Source organism: Asterias rubens, chromosome 8 (assembly GCF_902459465.1).
Source record: "Asterias rubens chromosome 8, eAstRub1.3, whole genome shotgun sequence".
Classification (NCBI taxonomy): Eukaryota; Metazoa; Echinodermata; class Asteroidea; order Forcipulatida; family Asteriidae; genus Asterias; species Asterias rubens.
Window position 1 is genome coordinate 4,605,092 of NC_047069.1, and position 20,957 is coordinate 4,626,048.

A 20,957-nucleotide genomic window follows, 5' to 3' on the forward strand; every position below is an offset into this window, starting at 1 on the left:
GAAGTGTCAATGTACCTTGATTGACTCGTGTGGTTACGTGACGTGTGTGCAGAGAGGACTGTGCCGTTTTCGAAGCCACGGCTTGGACTTTGGGCTTTGGCCTGAGCTCCCGTCAGTTATCAAGAAAGCGTGTGCTTTTACTTACCTGTCGTTCCGAACAGCTGGACGACGGAGCCCATGCCTAAAACGTGGTTTCGAAAACGGCCATGTCTCTCACACACAAACTCGCGCAAGGAGAAAAAATACGGATAAAAATACACAAGCTAGCTCCTCCTAAAATAAGGTGGCTGACAGCGCTGTTTTCTGAACTGTGAAAATCAATATGGCAGCGCCCACCATTCACGGGAACTTAGCTGTGGAAAAGTATAGACAAAACTAGAATTAAGTCGATGTTTGCACCCCTTGATTTTTATCAATTTTACACCATATCTGAACACACTACACTGGCATCAGCGCCATTCAGCGGTAATCACAGCAAGTTGTTTTGGCGTTGTTGTCGTTCTCATGTGATCATGCTTCGTGGAGAATTATGGTGAGAATTTGTTTTATATTTCTTAAAATGAAACCTAGGATGCGATAATTGGAACTCCTCCTCTTGACGTAGACTGGACTGGTACCTCCATCTACAATTATCGATTATTGATTTGTTGTCTTTTTTGTTTGAAATGTTTTTGTATTATGTCTAGCCTAGTGTAGTACTGGTAGGTAGTATAGGGCCGTATTGTCACACTTTTTCAGTATTATTCATTGTTGTTGTTATTGTTACTACTTTTTTGTGTCCAAATGAACCCGTTTTTCTTATTGTGAGTTTTGAAAAACATGTAACCTTGAATTGAATTGTGGAATAACTTTATAAATCGTTTAAACTAAAAAAAGGAGTTCAAATATTGATCTTGAGTCTTATTTAAATAAACTTTAAGTTGTATTGAGATGGTTATTGATAGAGGATAACCAAAAAAACAAAGACAAAGATCATTCAAACAAACAAACAAACATACTGTAAATCCTTTTTAGCCCTCCTAAAAAACAGAACAGAGTTAATGTTACACCATGATTACACTGTGTAATGTTAGTGTTGTGTCATTTAGAATTAGATTCTGGTCTTGTTAAAATTTATAAAAAGAATGTTGGGCCAATAAAAATGTTGAGCAACGAGAACAAGCCCGTGTGGATGTTTCACCTTAAAGTTTTAGCCCTGGAACTGTGGGGAATGTTGTGTGTGTCTCTAAGATATTTACAAACAAAATGTAGGCAGTGTTCCAGAGGCAAATTGGAAGGTTAGAATTAAAGGGACCTTGGTCACTAAGACTGGCTATGTGACTCAGGGGAACCAACAGCATGCTGCCCGATGACCTTAGACCTGGCCTGACATGCTGTCATGCCAGGTACTGAAGCATCTTCTGTAGGGAAGGGGGTGAAGTGAACGATGACAGGATTTCAGTATCAGGAATCTTAGCAATTGCTTGCCAACTTGAGTCATGCTTAATCCTCAAGAATTTCATACTTTTGGAAGCAATGTTATGTTAACTGTTGTTATTAATAATGGATCACTAGGTAGTAGTAGTACCTTGTTTTTATTTAGTTATTAACTTTTATAAGTCATTATCTGAATAAATGAACATCGGTATTTCCTTTTTTGTCATTTCAGATACCAGTCTTTTGCCTTGCAGCATGTTGCAACAACCAACTCTCAGCCAATCACAAGCCATGTACCATAACTCCCACCAACACTAAGTGGTGTGTGTCGTGTTCAGCCAATCGGGCACCATGTTCTTTGTGGTGTTTGTGTCGGTGCTCTTCGGTGCTTTCTGCATGCTACTGATGCAGATGTTTTTGATGTTCCTGTACTACAAGAACCAAGAGGTCCACCCTATTCAACATCGCACACAGTATGAGAAGGCCAAGATTCCAGAGGTAATTAAATAATAATAAGCGTTTTATTTCACACCCGAAGGGCTTCTCAAAGCGCTCCAATATCATTACCCTTGGTCACTGGGGCGTTTAATTCATTCCTTAAAACATCTCAGCCAGCCCCCCCCCCCCCAAGGCAAGTATACAGCCTGTGCAACAAGTATACGCTACTATTTTGTAGCTAAATCAATTACAAAAACCATCTCTGCCCTCATAGATAACCATTTACCCCTGGGTGGAGAGAAGCAATTATCGTTAATTGTCTTGTCAGGGACACAGGTGTCACGACCGGAACTTGAACCCACACTCTGCTGAACAGAAACACCAGAGCTTGAGTTCAGTGCTCGTATCCACTAGGCCACAACACCCCTTAAATAAGGAAGTAGACATTGTGGAACTGAATTATCACTTTGTTCTTCTTTTATGAAATTGAAGGATACTTTTTATTACATGTAAGGGTACACCTCTCTGCGTACTGAGGGAAAGTATCTTTTGTTGGCAGAACATTTCAAAGGGCACCAAGGCTTTGGCTTCAGCTTAGGCTGCGGTGATTTTCGAAAATGGTGGCTCTTGGTACATGCCTTCTTGAAGACTGACAAAGCCCAAGCCAGAACCAGAGCACAAGGCAACTTCACCTCACGGATGACTTTTTATCCGCATATTTCTGGACTGACTTAACCGATCAAATGGTTTTATAATGAACCTAACATCTTCGGATTCCCCTCACCTTTTTTCCTGGCAGCCAGACGCCTGACAGAAATATCCACCTGGACTTTCCATTGTGTAGCTGGCACGCACCTACCGTACTACGTTTTTTTCACCCGTATAAAGAAAGACACCATGCCTTGTAAAATTAATTTTGTGGGATTTATGTTTTTTTCTGGTTGCATATTTAAAACAAATGTATTATCTTTGGAACAATGAACAGCAAACAAAGTCGGGCAAATCTCATTTCTCTCTAAAAATATCAAGTGGGCCTAATAAACCAGAAGAGAAATTTAACCAATCAGTTTCCCTTGTGGTTTATTACTTAATATTTGAAACATAAAGTCCCATCCCCTTAAGGTTGATCCCTCTCACTGCCACTTACCAAGTTGTATCGTAATCCTAGGTGTGATCCCTGGCAGTTTCAAGTTGAACTAAATAGCAACCCTGAACAAAGATAGTGACAAAATAAGAGGACTGCCAATATAGGGCTAGATAAGCTCAATTGGTAGAGCGCCGGCATGTATTCCGGAGGTGGCAGGTTTAAATCCAACGTCCTCAATTTATCTTTTTTCAACCCAAAATTAATTAAAAATTTACTTTGAAATCATACAAGTATCTTTCCATTCAGTTTTTCCTTCTTATTTGCCCCTTGTTTTCCCAGAACATTGACATCTCCTCCTTATTACACAAGACGGAATCCTGCAATGCCCTGAATGTCTTGATATCGTTCCTCTTCCGTGAACTGAAGGATGCCTCGTTTGTCCGTCGCTGGGTTGTCAGGAAGATGAACGTTGAGTTCGAGGAACTTCTGACCACCAAGGCAGCCGGGAAGATTCTGGAGCAGATAACTGTAAGTATTAAGAAAGTGTCTGTTTTTGAGTGTGTTTCTATGAGAACAAGTTTAATATAACTGTTAATGCCGCAAAGTATTCTCTTGATATACATTTATAGAGCTTGTTGCGAATACCCATTGCGCAAGCGCTAATTGTTGAATGAGTTACATGCCGGTCTAGCTAGCGATCAAACTTGATCACTGGGTAGACCAGCGTGCGGCCCATTCCACGCCTAGCGAGTGCGAACCGAGTATTTGCGATAAGGTCTATTGTTGTGTTCATGTAATAGCTCCCTCATGGGAAAGTGGACGCCATATTGAAAGTTGTTGAAATGTTGTAGGCTGGTACAAAGGCTGGTGAATGAAGAAGTGTTGTATAATTCAAGAACTGGACATTAAATATGCGATTTAACAACAAGGATCTTATCTCGTCTCTCCCATCTTTATCAAAGTTTATTGTTTAGATAAACCTAATAGACCCCATATTTAAGGACAAACTGCATTTTGGTTTGCAGGCGCGTCAAGCGTTTGAATTATTTACGCAGCCGCATTGTTCACTAACCAATCGTACATGAGTTTTGTGAAATACATTTGTGCTGAACGTCGCTCCTAAGCGAATACGCATAACTGTGTGTTCAAAATTGTCTGTAAATATGGCAAGCCTATCTATACAGTGTATTAAAATAGACCTAATTGCTTTTGAAGATGTTAAGATTGCATCGGGGATAAAGAATATTCATTTTGGTTTTTGGCCCTGTACACCGATGTGTGAAGCACTGTTTACTCAGTACTTACCCAAGTTCTGTGACAAAAAAATTGCTTTTGATTCAGTCTGCTACTTTACATGTAGGTCTTGCATTAGTCGGGGCTTGTTACACTAGACTGCAGGCCCGAGGTCTGTGAGTTTAGCGTCGGGGCCAGGACACGTCTGACAGTCTTGTGTTTTTGTTCAATTGTTGAGTGTTAAAGAATACTTAGCCATAAGGACAAATGAGATAAAACTTCTCTTAGTACTTGCCTTGTTCTTAAAATGTAGACTTGTTCTGGGAACGAAGCTAAGAACTACTTTTGAAGCATAGTAGCATTGAAAATCAATATTATACCTATTGTATTGATTTCCATATTATATGAGGGTAATGTTCAATGGACCAACATTTTTCCAGGACCAGAATTTAAATGAGATAAACAAATATCTACATTCAGAACAATATTAATAATGATACAGAACACTTCAGAGTGTTGGTTGGCAAGTTTCCATGTCTCCTTTGTGTTTATTGTTACAAATATATTAAAAAATATACGTGAGTAATATATCAAACACTAGATGCATTTCATTAATGCACTGTTGCACAATATACAATATATATCTGGTTTTTCCATTTCACTTGGCTTTGCCTCAAGAAATGGAACAGTCCAGATTTCACCCTCGTAACCATATTCTGCACCAATGCATGCATCAATGATGTACTCATATCCACAGACATCGTCTTTATTTGACACAAGATGTAATTCAAGACCCCATGAAAACCAGATGGTCTTTCACATGAAGATCCATCAAGTACTCAGAATGTGCAGCAGTACATTGTGTAGTAATAGAACATTCACTGTGGCATGTGCCTCAAGGTGCATGTTCGAATGCATTACATACTGTCTGCACATTATAATAATGATGTGATGTGATCTACAGTGTGGTATACTTGGCTATGGTGCAGTGATGATATGTCGCTGTCAGCACATTTGACACTTTAACATGTGCTGTACAATACATTCTTTTGACAAATTGAATGCTAGAATTTTAGAGTGTATATAGTATAAAATTAAAAATGTCTGCATATTCTTTCTTGGTTCATTTGATAAAGTGCATGTTGCGATTAAAAAAACAAAGTGTTTTTTTTTGTGCGGGGTCATTACAAAAGTTTGACTCTTTCAGCACGAAAATTTGACATCAATTTTTAGCATGTTATATTTTGTTTTAAATAGTATCCTCGCAGTAACTGTTTATTTTTTGTGTAAAATGGCAGCTCAACAGGGAAAAATTGACAGTGAAGATTCCAGTTGAATCGTTGTCTGTTTTGAAGCAGAATCATGTAGATTACAGTAGGATAAAACTACAATGAACAAGAACAAGTGTACAATGCTGAATTCAAACTTGAGTTGTGTCAACAAAGGCGTACAAGAATTCCCCCAAAAGTTCTGGGGAAAAAAACAGTGGGGAAAATGCACAGCAAGAAGAAAATGTATTACAATTGCTCATGAGTATACTTTCTCAAAATGTGGGGCAAATCAACCCCTCTGCCCCCTTATAAATGTTTTAAATTATTATTTACGCGACTATCCTAAAAACATTTTTCTGTAATCTTTTTATCACTAACACTTGACAATAATGAAACTTCTACAGCTAAATTATATTACATACACTTCATTCACAACGAGTAGGGATTAATTTCATGGCAAAAAAATTTGATCTACAAAAGGTATCAAATCCCTTTAACACATGGGAGTTGTTTTTTGTTGAGTAACCAGTTGAACATGTACACATGATCCACTCCCGAAGACAGCACCCAGATGGATCATTATTAATAACCAACCGTTCTCTCAAAGCCGCTCACACTGTGTCCCTGTGCCTATAGTGGCCTGCCTCGCCATGTGGAACTAACGCGGTAATTACATCACTGTATAAATATAGACAGTGGCAGGTGTTGAAAACCGAGCCAGGTCTGTCGACCAAGGATCCAATCTTGAGAATTTCCTGTCACTATGTAAATTTTGGGTTTTATTCTTGAAAGGGCACAGCAGTTTTCCTATGGTAACCACATTAAGGGAACCACATTTCACCACAATGCAGTACTTTGACTCACCCATTAATTTAAAATGTTTTTATTTGTTCTAGGTTCAAGATTATTGTCTTGGGACATCTTTTCCGACAATCAAATCTGTGACGTTGATGAAATGTCTTCAAGATGATCCGAAAGAAGTCCCTGAGGTCAGTGCTTAATTTCTTTTTTGTGATGCCAGGTTCCCATTGTTGTGCGATCCATTATGAACGCCACGAATTGGACATTTAAAGCTGATCCTGGAAATTTTGTTTCCTTCTCTGAAATTCCACATTTGCCCTTTTCCTTTTGCCTCTGGCACCCTTGGGTGGCATCTCTAAAAGGGTCCAAAAATACTAGCAAAAGCAACTTGATATTAAAGATGTGCTCTCTTCAAGTGCTATCGCTAAATGAAGGGCATTCGATCTTGTCCGGTATATATATGAGCGCGAGAACTCGTAACGCGAGAACTCGAAAGTGGTATTTTACTGTTGATAAAACATGCAACCAGTTAATAATAGATCACACATTTTTTTGCAAACAACGTTGTGGGGACTTGGTATTGCTGTTCTATTATTCCCTTTTCTAAAGTATCCTGTTCTGGGGCAGAAAAACGCTGTGGGGATTTTTTTTTCCATTTTGTAAAAGTCCCCACAACTCTGTGTATGCTTGAAACCCACTTTTTGTATTGTGCAGGGATGCAACTTTGTAGCTGATTTCCTGTTGTTTTAGTAGTGGCAAAGAAAACTGAAAACTGTACAACGTTGAGTGTGGTTGGCTTTTCAGTTCCTCCTTGATTGCATTTTCCCTGAAATATTTCTCTGGGGTTTTCTTTCACATCTAAAACTGAATACTTCCTTCTTCAGTGCCTTCTCTCCATTGCGTTCTTGGCTAGTAAAGTGGTTAAGGTCGCTTTTCTGGGAGTCCTTGACTTCACAACCAGAATAAAAAAATGAAGATGGGGTTATGCATAGATCTATGTTTATCTTCTACCAATTCCAATCCGAATTGAAACTAAAGTGCAAGGTGCTCATGACCACCGCAGATCATTCAAACTTAAAAACACTCTTTTTATGTTCTTTATCTGTAGTAAGTGTGAAGAAGTTTATGTACTTAATGTGCATTTTGTTCTTTTGTAGGAAATTGATGTTGCAGCGGAAATAGAATACAACGGTGGTCTGAGGGTCTCAGTTGACGTGGATCTAGTGTTTGGAACAACTGCCTATGTGTCGGTCACTGTCACCAAACTCAAGGGTCGTATTCGACTTCAGTTTAGCAGAAACCCATACACACACTGGTCAATGTCTTTCTATGATGTGAGTGGACGGATTCTATTTTTTGGATTTGTTAAACAAAAGTTATGTAGCACCTTTGAAGTGTTTACAATCTGCTGTGTTACACTCAGCAGCCACTGCCAGAAACATTAGGGCAAACCTCTTCTCTAAGTGATTAAGTGTAACTGGGTTATTTCACCTGCGTTACACAATACTTGGAGATTAAGTCCCATGAAGGACTTAGCAATATTGGTTAAGAGCCTGCTTAACATGGACTCAAACCCGGACTCTGCTGAACAGAAAGCACCAGCGCTTGACTGCTCAGTCACAACATACCAATGTCTTTTTTCTTGAATTGATATTGGTGATGTATTCGTGCATATAGATTGTGAAAAAAAAAACTAAGAATTGCTGAATGGCCAATTTTACAGGACAAAATCTGCACCAGCCCTTGTGCCAGGTACTATCTCTTCTACGTGTTATAAAAAAAATCACGACATCTTGACATATTTGTGCCTGTACAAATATTATCTTAGTTTCTATTAAAAGTTGTAACCTTTGTTCATTAACTTTTGAATAATATTTGTATTTTATTTTTAGCATTGTTTACAATATTGTACTGTTCTCGTTAAATTCTAGGGACATGCGAATCTTGATTGTAAAACTTAGAGTTGTTCATTTCAAGTCTTTAGATTCTTAAAAACACTACTTTTTATGACTGATACAGGAGCCCGAAGTAGAGTTTGAAGTGGAGAGTCATTTTGAAGGTCGTTCAGTACCGAAGCTTGGATCTTTAATTGTCAGTCAAGTAAGTCAAATGTAAAGAGACTTAAAAACAAACACCCCCTCACCATCAAAACATACATGTGGCTGATGTGAACTACATGTAAATACTAATTTATATCTTTATGCAAAATAGCCACGAATGGCCAGTTAGTTTATAGACCAAGCAGTCTCTTCTTAAAATTCAAAATGTTTTCGATCAGTGTGGAACATTAGATTATTATGTTAAATACTACTGCATTAACCCCACATTTTCACACTACACTTTAATCTGGAGAATCTCCCTGTTATGAGAAAACAAATTTAACACAGAGATTCTGCTGATCAGAAACACCAGAGCTTGAGTTTGATGCTCTCTGCTAGAGCAATTGCCAAGAAGCAGACTGGCGTGCACAGCATCTGTCTTTACGAAACACAACTTTACTTGTTTAACTCTCCATACAGCTCAGGAAAACATTGAGAAAGAAGCACACCCTTCCAAACTATAAGATGCGCTACCAGCCTTTCTACGTCAAGCCGGCGCCTCCTCATAGCAGTGGAGATGTCTACGTTCATGATGCCAAGATAACAACTGGCAAGATGGCGGTCACAGTGATTGAGTGCAGTAGGTTATCAGTATCAGCAGCGCAGAAGGGACTGTCGGAAATCTACTGCACCTTGTCAGTCAGTAAGTGTGTGAATCTATTTATTTATCTACTTTGAATGCACTGTGGTCATGCGCAGTACCTCAGGCATCCAAAGCTCCATGTGGTCTTCAAGTTCCAGCGTCGGATTCTCCCGTACTCCGTTGTCAAATTGGCAGTTTTGATCCCAGTTGTGCACCTGTTCGAAGACTTCCACCAAGTCTCATGTGTGAATTTATTGACTTATTTATTTGTCATGCACTGACGTTACATAAGGCGCCACTCCCTCTCAGAAATTTAGTGATTGTCCTGTGAGCAAAGAATGGTGAGCGCAAGTGCAAATTTAAGAGTTAGCAGAGCCATAAAGTTGGACTCTTGTGAGAAGGCACCAGTGTCTCTTTTTATTAATGGCATGTTAGATGGCTGTGCACTCCTATCAGAGAGATTGACTATTCCCTCATTTTTTTTCCTAATAACAGACCCAGATCCGTGGAACCAAGAAGATATTGTCCGCCGCTTCCCGGGGGAAACATTTGAGGTGGAGTTGCCCAAAGGTGGCCCTCGAGTGGGCGTCACATTTAGGACTGGGTACCATGAGTATGACGTGGTCATTGCTTCCATCAATCGAGATTCGCCGGCTGGCCAAACTGAGCTCAAAAAGGTAAGTTAGCAGACAACACTTTGTCATAGGTTTAGTAGGGATGTACCGACAACAGGCTTGGTGTTTGCAGTATTGCTGTGGGTTGTGAAAAGATCTTGGACCAATTTATTTAGTATGAAACTTAATTTTTGCAATGATAATGTCACAATTTAACATCATGAGAAAATACAATTAGCTGTTGCAAACTGCTTACCAAACAAATGGATTTATGGTATACAAATGCAAAAAGATATTGACCTGATGTTTCGACACCATTGCAGAGTTTTTTCAAAGGCTAAGAATTCAAAATCACATGACTTGTTTAGCTTCATCACTTTTTGTATTGCCTTATTTGAGTAGTTTATATACTTATGTATATATTGTGTTTTTCTCTTGGACCCTTTTTGTAGGGGGACCTTATTCTTGCAGTGGAAGGAATTCGAGTGACATCAACTAAACATGCCGCTAAGCTCATCAAACAAACCAAGGACAGGTATAACAGTATTTACTACTTTGGTGTGTACACTCATTTTTTGGTTAAAATAAAAACTTGACATAGGAGGTAGAGAGCTTCTTTTAATTGAATATGATAATGCCACAACTCTTTGCTTTCTCAGGTGTCTATTAAGAGTGCAGCGTCCTGCCCAGCCCATTGATATGACCCAAACAGATAGCCACACAACCACAGACAGTGGCACACAGAAGAATGTTGAAGTGGTGGATGCACAGCTAGACGACAATGACTACGAAGATTTCATCAATGTGAAAATGATGCAGACTCTGTTGGTGAGTGCTGATGAGGTGGACCTCTTACCACGGGCACCCACTGCTCCAGGTGGTCTTCAAGTCCCAGCGACAGATTCTCCAGTACTCCGTCGTCGAACTGGCAGCTCTGATCCCACTTCTGCACCTGTTCGAAGACTTTCATCCAGTCTTGACTACTCCACCCTGAGGAATCTCTCCACAGCTGTGGATCGAGAAAACAGACTTCAGAGCATCAAGATGCTGTTTAAGGAATCTATGCAGGCCAAACCGGGTCCGAGGAAAAAACAGAAACAGGTCAAGAATCCAGTGATTTCCAGTTTGCAGGGACAGGGGGACGCAGACAATCAAGAGGTTGACCCTGACAAGATAAGTCTTAACAGCTTAGCATCTTTGCCTGATGAGACTGATATGGCGGGAAGTTCCAATACAGCATCTGTGGTGACTGGATCCTCTGCATCCATTGGTGGAGGGGACCAGGCAGCAACTTCTGAACCAGCAAACTCTGAGTTTTCAGGCTATGATGATTTATATGAAACATCTCTAGTTCCTGCTTTTGACGTGAGTTTAATATCAGTAAAAAATAACTAATCAGCTAGTTGTTTGTTAAGCCTTATTGATCTAGGTTGTATATCTTTAAGGACATGTCACATGGGACCATGTTCCTTGAAGCAATTTACAGGGAACCAATTCCAGGCAATCCCAAACAAGAAAATTCATTCACATTTTTTTTAAAATTAATTTCTTAAAGGTTAGCATACAAAACTATCCCATTCATATTTACCAGGAACCACTCTGGGACGAAACTTTCACTTTTGAGATTGACGAGTACGATCGTTATCTCAACGTATGTGTGTGGAATCGCATCCCGCTTTCCAGTGGAACTAAAGACATCTTGATTGGTTACACATGCGTACCGCTGATGGATGTGGCCTTACAGTGCCTCAACACCAAGGCTGGGGAACATCTACAGCTGTGTAAACTACATCCTCCGGAACAGAGGGCTGGGGCAACGTAAGTGGCAAAGTTAGCTCATATAGTGTGTACTCGAACAGGTTCTCAACCCTTTTGAGCATAATTTGTTTGCGGTTTGTGTTTTACTGAGTTGTAGTTTAAATATTTGGCTCCGAAATTTGCATACGTCTCTCTGTAATTTATCTGATTTTTAATGCCTAGCAATAATGGACATGTATTTTGTGCTGGTATCTGCATTAACATTATCACCTCCATTATTTGGCAAGTTACTTAATTCCTAAACATTCCATACAAAATTGGGTATGTAGATCGAGTTGTTAACCACCAGTTCTTTCCAGAACCAACACTACTCAAAAGAGATATTCACATGGTGTTACCGCAAACCTCTCTTAGCTAACAGTATTATAATTTCCCCCTCCATCTCGTTCTGAACACTTTCACTGGTCCTCTTTATGTAGTCGGTTACCTGGCCAGTCCTACTTGTACCAACACTCTGGTTTTGAGAGCCGGCTTTGCTACGGTGACGTCACCCTCTTCTTCAATCACACACCGTCTGGGGAACAACCTCCATCCCAGGAAGATCTAGACACGACCGAGTCTCTACTCAAAGAGCTCCAGAGTAAACACAAGACACTGGCAGAGGAAAGATGGAAGACACTCAATAAGACCAAAGGCAACAAGTACACAAGGCCGGATGAACTTAAGTAAGAAACTCTGTTTTTAAAGGGAAACTTTGTTATCTCCTTAAATGGATTTACTCCTTTTGGTTTTTACCCATATACACGGATGTGTGTCAACACTATATACTCAATACTTACCCAAGTTCTGAGCAAAAAATCACAGGCATATTACTCAGGTGGGATTCAAACCCAAAACCTTTGCAATTCTAGAGCAGTGTCATACCGAATAGAATCCTATGTTTTAGCAGCGGGTACTGCAAACGTTTTAAATTGAAATGTGAAATTTGAATTGTATACGTTTTGTAATTGGATCCAAGTGTTTGTCTCAACCCTATGTGTGGTTATAGAATATACTATGAAAATAGTGAATGTGGGATAAATTAGTTTTAAAGGCTTTGTTTTTGTTTTTTCATTTCTGTGCAGTTTATTTCCAGGGTTACAGCATAGGTTTGTTGGAACTCATTTTTCAGTACCTACAAGATGTGATTTCTGCTCTAAAAAGGTAAAAATTGTGTGTTGTCATTTTTTTTTTATTCACTCAATTTTTTCGGATAGTCACTACCAATGCATTTTTCTACACAGTCTTTTGTTAAGAGCTTTAATATATTAACAACAGCATCTGTAATAATTAATTTTCTTAATTTATTATATTTTGTCCATACAATTGTTCCTGCTTAGCTTTTGACTAGTGCCATTTGTTCAGCGCCCTAGAGCATGCCTACATAAAGGGGCTATAGAAGTCTTGATGTTATTATATAGTCATGTTGGGTCTCAGAATCCATCACTGCAATAGCCTATCTTTCTGAAAGTGTGTATATACTCCGCGCCTTGAGTACCTTGTTTGATAGGTACATGCGCTATATAAGACTTTGATTATAATGTTGAAATTTTGTATACATGACCATTTTTATCAATTCAAACTTTTTTTTTTAGGTTTGGACCAAATATGCTTTCAAATGTCAGATTTGTCAGTTGATTTGTCATAAGAAATGTTCAGAGAAGACGCAAGCTCAACTACCATGTGACAGGTACAGTACAAATTTGCTATTGCTTCATTCATTTGATCTATGCTAACGTTGTATGCTGTTTGTCCTTATATTAACTGTTTTTGAATCATGGCATTTGTTGGGCTTAAATGCGGTTTTTGACTAATGCCTGTATTTTGTTTTTCAGCTCTTTTTGTTTTAGTGAAGTTATTTGTCTTTTGGAATTTGAAAAGATTCTTAGAGATCATAGGAAATAAATAAAACATAACATCCAACATTATTTTGATATTCGAACCATTGGTTTTCACTTTATCCTAAATATTTTACATTAAGGTATTGATGTCCAGAACTATAAGCCTGTGTTTCAAATGGTTTGTATTATCAGCTTGGTCTTAGTTTTTGTCTTGGCTTTTCAGGTCTAATTGGTCTGAGTCTCACACTTTCATATCCAAACTATATACCTGCAGCATTGGAGCTGATTTTGAAGCTGTTACAAGCTCTTTGAACTTTAAGGCTGTGTTCAAATTGATTGATTTTTAGCAGTGGCTACAGCCGCAATGCCAAAAAGTCCTACTTAATGTTCCCATTGCAGTCACTGGACATGGCTTAATCGTTGCTCATTTTGGCCTGAAGAAGCTAACAACGGCTTCAGTGTTAAATATTTTGTTTTCTCTCATTTATTATTCATTCCACTTATTTTAAAAGTGCTAGATGTTTTTGCCTTAAAGAAAACTGTTTCCAAGATGAAACACTCTTGCACCTTATTTCAGAACTGTTCACAGAAACTGTCATGATGCCCTGGGACTGGAAGATAATGTCTTCTAGTTGCTTAGCGCCCTCGTGCAATGGTTGGTGACCCTTGTATCTTGCACAATGACTGTGGTGCATTGTTGCGCATTCTTGCATGGCATGACCCTGTCATCTTCCGAAAAAGACAATTTAACCTACATAACACTACCACAACTGCAAGTAGCTGATTTATTATTTGATGCATAGCCCACAAATTAAGGCTTTCTTCATATGGTGTAGTGAATTCATTGTACCATCACTTCAACTGCACATTGTTTCTCAGCCTCTCTCAAATTTCTCAGGTTTTGGATGCTTTTCTTCATCTGAAATTTTTCTGGGTAGAATTCAATGTCTACCTTTTGTTTGTCTTTTGAGTGGCTAACTTTCTTTCCAGGGGATGGTACATCATTACCTCTTGGAAGAGGGCATTTTTCCCATTCTGGTTTACAATTAGGAAATAAAAGAGTAGGCGGTGAGGTCTTTATAAACAGCCGCTCAAAACCAGCAGGATTATGGTCGTGTGATAAAAGATATAGCCAAGGCAACCATTTGTCCCTTAGAAAAGTTTACATTCATCTGCAAGGGGGTCATCCAATTACCTTAATAAAACACTTTCATTGTAAGTACATTCTCTTATCATGCATTCTCAGAAAACAAGAGGAAGCTTCAATTAGCTACTGTTAGTCAAATCCATAATACCTGCAGCTTAAACAGACCTTGGTGTAAGCATGTTTTGTATGGAAAGTTTTTAGGTTTTTGGTTAACAAGTACATACTACCATTGAAATCCAACCAAAATTGAATATTTCCTTTGTTACAACACTAATGTACATTAACATGTCCCAGTGCAGTATGTCCATTGTACAAATATTACATACATATGAGTGAATTGTCAGGGAATGTAGTCACAAGGTGAAGTATGGACTCTTCCGGTTCATGAGGTGACTCTGCAACAGTGCGCAAACTGAATGCATGCAATGTCCGTTTAATGTAAATCACACATAGATCCTTGTCATTTGATATTGTTTTCCCAACACCTGCAAAATAAGAAACTCGACCATCCCACATTCTGACTATTATAAAAACAACTTCTAAACTTGCCTCATTGGGACAAAACTTGGAACAACTATTTTGAAAATGACGCTATGACAGCGTCCAATAATTTCTTATGTTGGACTCTAATATTAAATTGTGGAGCATCGTGGCAGCAAATACATAGCAAAATAAAGGATGACACGTGACGCGTATTCGACCAATGGAATGATAAGAATCTGTGTGTGTGGTATGTAACATTGAATATAACTTGCATAAAAGCCAAATTCATACTTTACACACATATTGATGTAAGACAGTGAAGCACTCTGCATCATGGTTATGAAGCCATTATTAATCAAATCTTGTGTGCCCGTTGACCTTTGATGATATAATTCTACTAGGTACTAATATATTTGAGCATGTATTTTCCACAGCCATATGGTGTTACAGTTGGCCTATATTCATTCTTGATTTGTTACTCAAATGTTGCACTGGTCCTCATATCGGTGAATTGTTTACTTCAAGACAGTGGACACTATTGATAATTGTCAAAGACTAGCCTTCACAGTTCGTGTATCTCAACATATGCATAAAATAACAAAGCTGTGAAAATTTGATCTCAATCGGTCGTCGAATTTGTGAGATAATAATGAATGGAAAAAACACCCTTGTCACACGAAGTTGTGTGCTTTCTGATGCTTGATTTCAAGACGTCATATTCTAAACTTGAGGTCTCGAAATCAAATTCGTGGAAAATTACTTCTTTCTCGAAACTATGGCACTTCAGAGAGAGCCGTTTTTCACAATGTTTTATACCATCACCTCTCCCCAATACTCGTAATCAAGAAAGGTTTTATGATGATAATTATTTTGAGTAATTCCCAATAGTGTCCACTGCCTTTACCATCAAACATTTCTCTTGTACATGTTAAACATAAAACAGGTTCAAGCATGACTTTTTAAAATTTATATAATATAGTATATAGGCCTATAAGTCTTTATTATTTCTGAAGATACAAAAAGACCTTTTTTGAAATCATGGGTACTGCTCCTCCAGCATTCATAACAATTTTCATCCGTGTACTTTCTGCCTATGATATCTCATGCAAAAGTCTCCAACAGTTGGTTGATGGAATCTGTGCGGGGGGATAACCTGATACCCATTCTGATTCTGCTTAGCATTTTCTTAAAGTATTGCTATTAAGCAAAGCTGCTAAGCAAACGTGTTAGGAGCAGAAGCCATTGCTCCTTTAAGGCACCTGTAAGTACATCACTTTCAGCAATTAAAATTTCTTCAGTAATGGTGCAAAATAGTACTTTATAAATTCTTTCACTAATCATCAAAGTATAAACTGTTTTATAGAGCTCAAAAATGTGATGCCCATTCGACAATTAGGCATTTTTCAGGAAATGGAACTGGTAGTAAAAGTGAAGAAAACAAAATTATCGTCCATGATATCTATGTGATGTGATACCTTAATCATGCTGTATAGTGAGAAATACTTATTTTATAGGCCTAAATTTACAAATGTAGCTGTAATTTAATAGCTCTACATGTATTTCTAGTCCATTTGTTTAGGAAATAAACCTAGTCTGACATGTAGACATTAAGACGTTAATCAATCTGCAAAAAGGTCCACTTTAGAAAAAGCGAAACTCAAATAATCGGTGACCCAATTTTAAAATTAATTTTTGTTTTAACTGTGATCGCTTTATGTGCATCATGAAAAGGAGGTATTAATCCTTCATTTATTCGGGAAAACAAATAATATCTAGGCCTAAGCCTGCCATTATACTAATTGGAAAGTACGTTTTGATAATTGTTTACTCTCTGTTCTTCTTATTGTCCACAGTCTTATGTTATCTTCGGATTGTAAATTCACCACATTACTTCAGTAAAACACTCCCTGACTTTTCTCTCCAGAACCAAAGTGTGGCGGAAACCGGACCAGTCCTCCCCGCAGAAGGATCTGAAGAATCTAGACCCCTCCCCTCAGACAACGCCTACAACGCAGCGGCGGGGCTTATCCCCGCAGCCCTCCCCCAACCCCTCCCCGGTCCCGTCACCTCATGACTCCTCCCAGTCTTCGGACGAAGAGGAATACGATGATATCAACACGGCCGTCCGAGGTCTGAACCGACTGAAGAAGGATCTCAGAGACCTGGCTAGAGCTGAAGGCAACCGCATCGATGACACCGATGCTGTATTCATGACAGCTGCTAGAGAGGCAAGTGCAGTTTTCAATTTGAATAGCAAAAAGAAATTGGGGTGTTATGGCTTAGTAGTTAAGAGCATCAGACTCAAGCTCTGGTGTTTCTGATCAGCAGAGTGTGGTTTCGAGTCCCGGTCTTGACACTTGTGTGACCAAGACACTTAACCACTATTGCTTTGTCCTTGGTGTGACACATAAAAAAAGTTGGTACCATGTGGTGTGTAATGCTTATAAAAGAATCCAGTTACACTTACTGCTAACAGAAGGAGAGTACCCGTGTTTCTATCAATTGCTGTTTAAATTTCGTGTTTTAGTCTAATAGTTCAAAGAGCTCCACCCTCCATGATAATTTAAGAAGAGCAGTTTATAACTTTTCTCATACTTTCTTAAAATGAAGGAATGCTTGATAAATTTGTTACTGTTTGGTGTTTTTTTCAGCTCGGCCGGGAGTTGCATGTCGATCTTCCAATTGATGAGAGAAAGGAGAAACTGGAAGCAATGGTAAGGGGGAGTAAGGGGTGATAAGCTTTTTGTTTAGGGTTGTTTTCGGAGGGGGAGCTTTTCACTTTCATAAATTTCACTAGGAGAAGTTTAGTGCCCAAAATCTCCAAGGGAGATTGGCATAGTACTATATATCACCAGTAAATGCTATACCATCTTCTGATTGTTGTCAATAGGTAAGTAAACTTCAGAAGGAGATAGACGCAGAGGTCGACCGTCAGCTGCAGTTGTCCCAAGAGATCCAAGCCGACCAGCACCGACCCCAGCAGCGCCTCAGCCAGCAGCAACTCCACCAGCGCCAACAGCAGCAGCAGCGCCATCAGCGCAAGACCAACAGCATGTCCCGTAGTGAAGAACGCATGCAGATGCTGGCTGTCCTGATGCTGCACTACTGCGCAGGCATACAGCACTGCAATGAGATGCCGTCGCCGCCGCCAGTGGAGGAGCAGAATGGAGAGGTGAATGACAGCTGTGGGTAAGGTGTTGTAGTTGGTGTACATCATGGCAGTGTGATGGCATATAACCCTATATCATAGAGCTGCTTAAGCACAAAATGTAGCTACATTGTAAGTGCAACAAAATCTTGCTTACCAGAATTAGAATACTAGCCAAACTACCATGTTACATGTGCAGCTTATGACTGGTAACCTGCCCACTTCTGCCTAGCAGAAAAATTGTTATGCAATATGTTCTGCTTAAGCAGCTCTATGAAATTGGGCCCAGGTAATAACGTTAGATAGTCTCTCAGGCTTTGTCATAGACCCTCGGCACATTTTATAAAGTAAGGCTAAATGTTCTCCGATGTTTTACCATTTTTTGTATGGTTATAAAATAAGCAACATTAAAAATGTACTTTACTTTGGAACATTAATATACAACATACTGAGTTTAGCGTCATGAACTCGCGAATCTCTATATGCATTGGCCGTTGTACAAAGCGCTCTGCTTGCATGTTGTGTCCCTTGTGTTGTGTAATGCACATAAAATAAACCAGTGCACTTATCATTAAGAAAAGGGGTTCACCCTGGTATGGTTGGCTGCATTAAAATTGCTTGCACTTGAACCAATGTGTGAGTATACTCTGGACGAGGTGTTTGTTTTATTATTATTACTATTTATGGTTTGTTAAAAACGGTCAGTTTATTTGCCAAAGGCAAAATTACATTGAATTCGCAATTGAAAGATTACGTTAAAAAAATTGTATTGAGAGAAGGTGGATCATTAATAGTACTCAATAAATTATACAACAAAAGTAAACACTTTAAGTGGATACAAAATAATGTGAAAATTAGGTTTAAAAAGCAAAAACTAAAAGTTTGCACAGTACAAGAAGATGATGATTAAGTGCTGGTCACTATGTGAGCCACAAAATTTATGGTAATGTGATGTATACATGTAAATTTGAAACACATTATTACCTTGAAAATGTGCAAGGCTGAAATCATTTGAAAAATGAGTTGTCAATCTTGTCAATTGTAAAAACAAATACTCCATATATAAGAGGATAGTGTTCATTATTGTTTTAATTTTCCATTTTTAATACAATTTTAGTTTTACCGTTACACTGATATGTATTAGCACTGCATACTCAGTATATTCCCCAGTTCTGTGAAAAATCATAGGCCTATTACTCGGTAGGATTGGAACCCACGTCCTTTACAACTCGAGAGTCTTACCAACTAGACCACCAAGATTGCCCTGTAGCTAGAAGCAGTTTGAATCCTATGATTTAGCAGCGGGTACTGCAATGATCTAATAATTGTTGAATTCGCATCAGGATTCAAAGAAGAAAAGTTTGCCTGGAGTGTGTGTGCTATCTCTGCACCCTCCAGATACGCCACTAAAAATGAGCTGCACATTTTGCCTGTGATGTGTACAAATTTAACTACAAAATCATTGTTTTGAGAACATTTTACCAGGCCAACCTTGGACCACAATTGACCTTTGTCAGAGTCCATCCATCTCTACTTTCCTTCCTTATTCAAATATCATTTTAGGGCGGTACTATTTGGGATGGATGGAGTTTGGTTAGGCTTGGGCCAAAATATGTCAAAGGCCACAAATATGAATTGAATATTAACTGTTTCCATATTGTATATTTTTTAGTAGCTTAATATAAGAAAACTAAATATAAATGTACATGTACCATGTAATGTGAAAGCTTCTAAATTATCTTTATTTGTAGTTGAAAACAAAATGGTCACATAAATACACCAGATAAATTTCTTGAATAAGTGTTATTTTTTGGATGCAGCCCTGTTATAGAAATGTATAATACAAATTTAAATTTTTAAAACATTAAGCAGAGTGACTATTTATTAACAACTATGTTGGTCAATTATTAACTTACTGTCGGGTTGAAGAATATAATGTACCTTAAAGGCAGTGGACATTATTGGTAATTACTCAAAATAATTATGAGCTTAAAACCTTACTTGGTAACGAGTAATGGGGGAGCTTTTGATAGTACGAGACATTGTAAGAGACGGCTCCCTCTGAAGCAATGTAGATTTTTGAGAAAGCGGTTATTTTCCACGTATTTGATTTTGAGACTTCAGAATTAGATTTTGAGGTCTCAAAATCAAACATCTGAAAGCACACAACTTCGTGTGACAAGGGTGTTTTTTTCTTTCATTATTATCTCGCAACTTCGACGACCAATTGAGCTCAAATTTTCACAGGTGTGTTAATTAATGCATTTGTTGAGTTACACCAATTAAAAAGACTGATCTTTGACAATTACCAATAGTGTCCAGTGTCTTTAAAAGCTGGGTCCTCCTTTTATCAGTATTAGGTCAGATTTTAGTGCTAGTGTAGAATAATTTATTTACTTACTTGAAACTTTTGAATATATTTATAATTATTATAGTAATAGATGTTAAATTGCATCGAGAATAAAGTTTTACCCCTGTACACCAATTTGTGTTAGCACTGTATACCTGGTACTTTCCCGAGTTCTGTAAACAAAATCACAGGCATATTACTTGGGTAGGGTTCAAACCAGTGACCCTTATAAATGAGCCTTGCAATTCTAGAGCAGTTTCTTACAAATTGACACAGCTCTAGAATCGCAAAGGTCATGGGTTTGAATCCCACCCTAGTAATATGCATGGATTATTTGTTTACAGAACTGGGGAAAGTACCGAGTATACAGTGCAAACACACATCAGTAAAACGGTAAAACCAAAATAAATAAAGTATTAAATGGAGTCTTGTAAAGCGCTGGTTTCCGCCAAAATGTGCTCATGGATCCCTCATGATACAAAAATGGGGATGTGAATAGCTTTGTGAGCTCTCTGATGAGTCTGTGATGATTATGCCATGTCCGAAACAGCAACTTCGGCTACAGCTACGGCTAGATCATGCGCATCTGCCTATTCTTCAACTCTAGCGGACCCACTTAGCCGTAGCTGTAGGTGAAGTCAGCGTTTTG

General features: G+C 38.6%; 1 protein-coding gene across 1 annotated transcript; it reads left to right on the forward strand.

The window, feature by feature from the left end:
* The first annotated feature begins 87 nt into the window (after positions 1-87).
* On the forward strand, positions 88-19,168 carry LOC117293248 (PDZ domain-containing protein 8-like). The gene is made up of 17 exons (XM_033775469.1): positions 88-532; positions 1,649-1,914; positions 3,281-3,469; positions 6,342-6,434; positions 7,404-7,580; positions 8,266-8,346; positions 8,766-8,988; positions 9,424-9,605; positions 9,995-10,077; positions 10,202-10,907; positions 11,134-11,360; positions 11,780-12,025; positions 12,425-12,503; positions 12,935-13,029; positions 16,735-17,038; positions 17,462-17,524; positions 17,701-19,168. The coding sequence occupies exons 2-17, from the start codon at positions 1,768-1,770 to the stop codon at positions 18,001-18,003; spliced, it is 3,198 nt and encodes a 1,065-aa protein (XP_033631360.1). The 5' UTR covers positions 88-532; positions 1,649-1,767; the 3' UTR covers positions 18,004-19,168.
* Positions 19,169-20,957: the final 1,789 nt, after the last annotated feature.

What these genes read in the sequence shown, in the direction of transcription:
- LOC117293248 (XM_033775469.1), top strand. Translation starts at nt 1,768, where the DNA reads ATGTTCTTTGTGGTGTTTGTGTCGGTGCTCTTCGGTGCTTTCTGCATG. An exon ending in AGAAGGCCAAGATTCCAGAG is followed by an intron (nt 1,915 to 3,280) that starts GTAATTAAATAA and finishes TTGTTTTCCCAG; the next exon opens with AACATTGACATCTCCTCCTT. An exon ending in ATCCGAAAGAAGTCCCTGAG is followed by an intron (nt 6,435 to 7,403) that starts GTCAGTGCTTAA and finishes GTTCTTTTGTAG; the next exon opens with GAAATTGATGTTGCAGCGGA.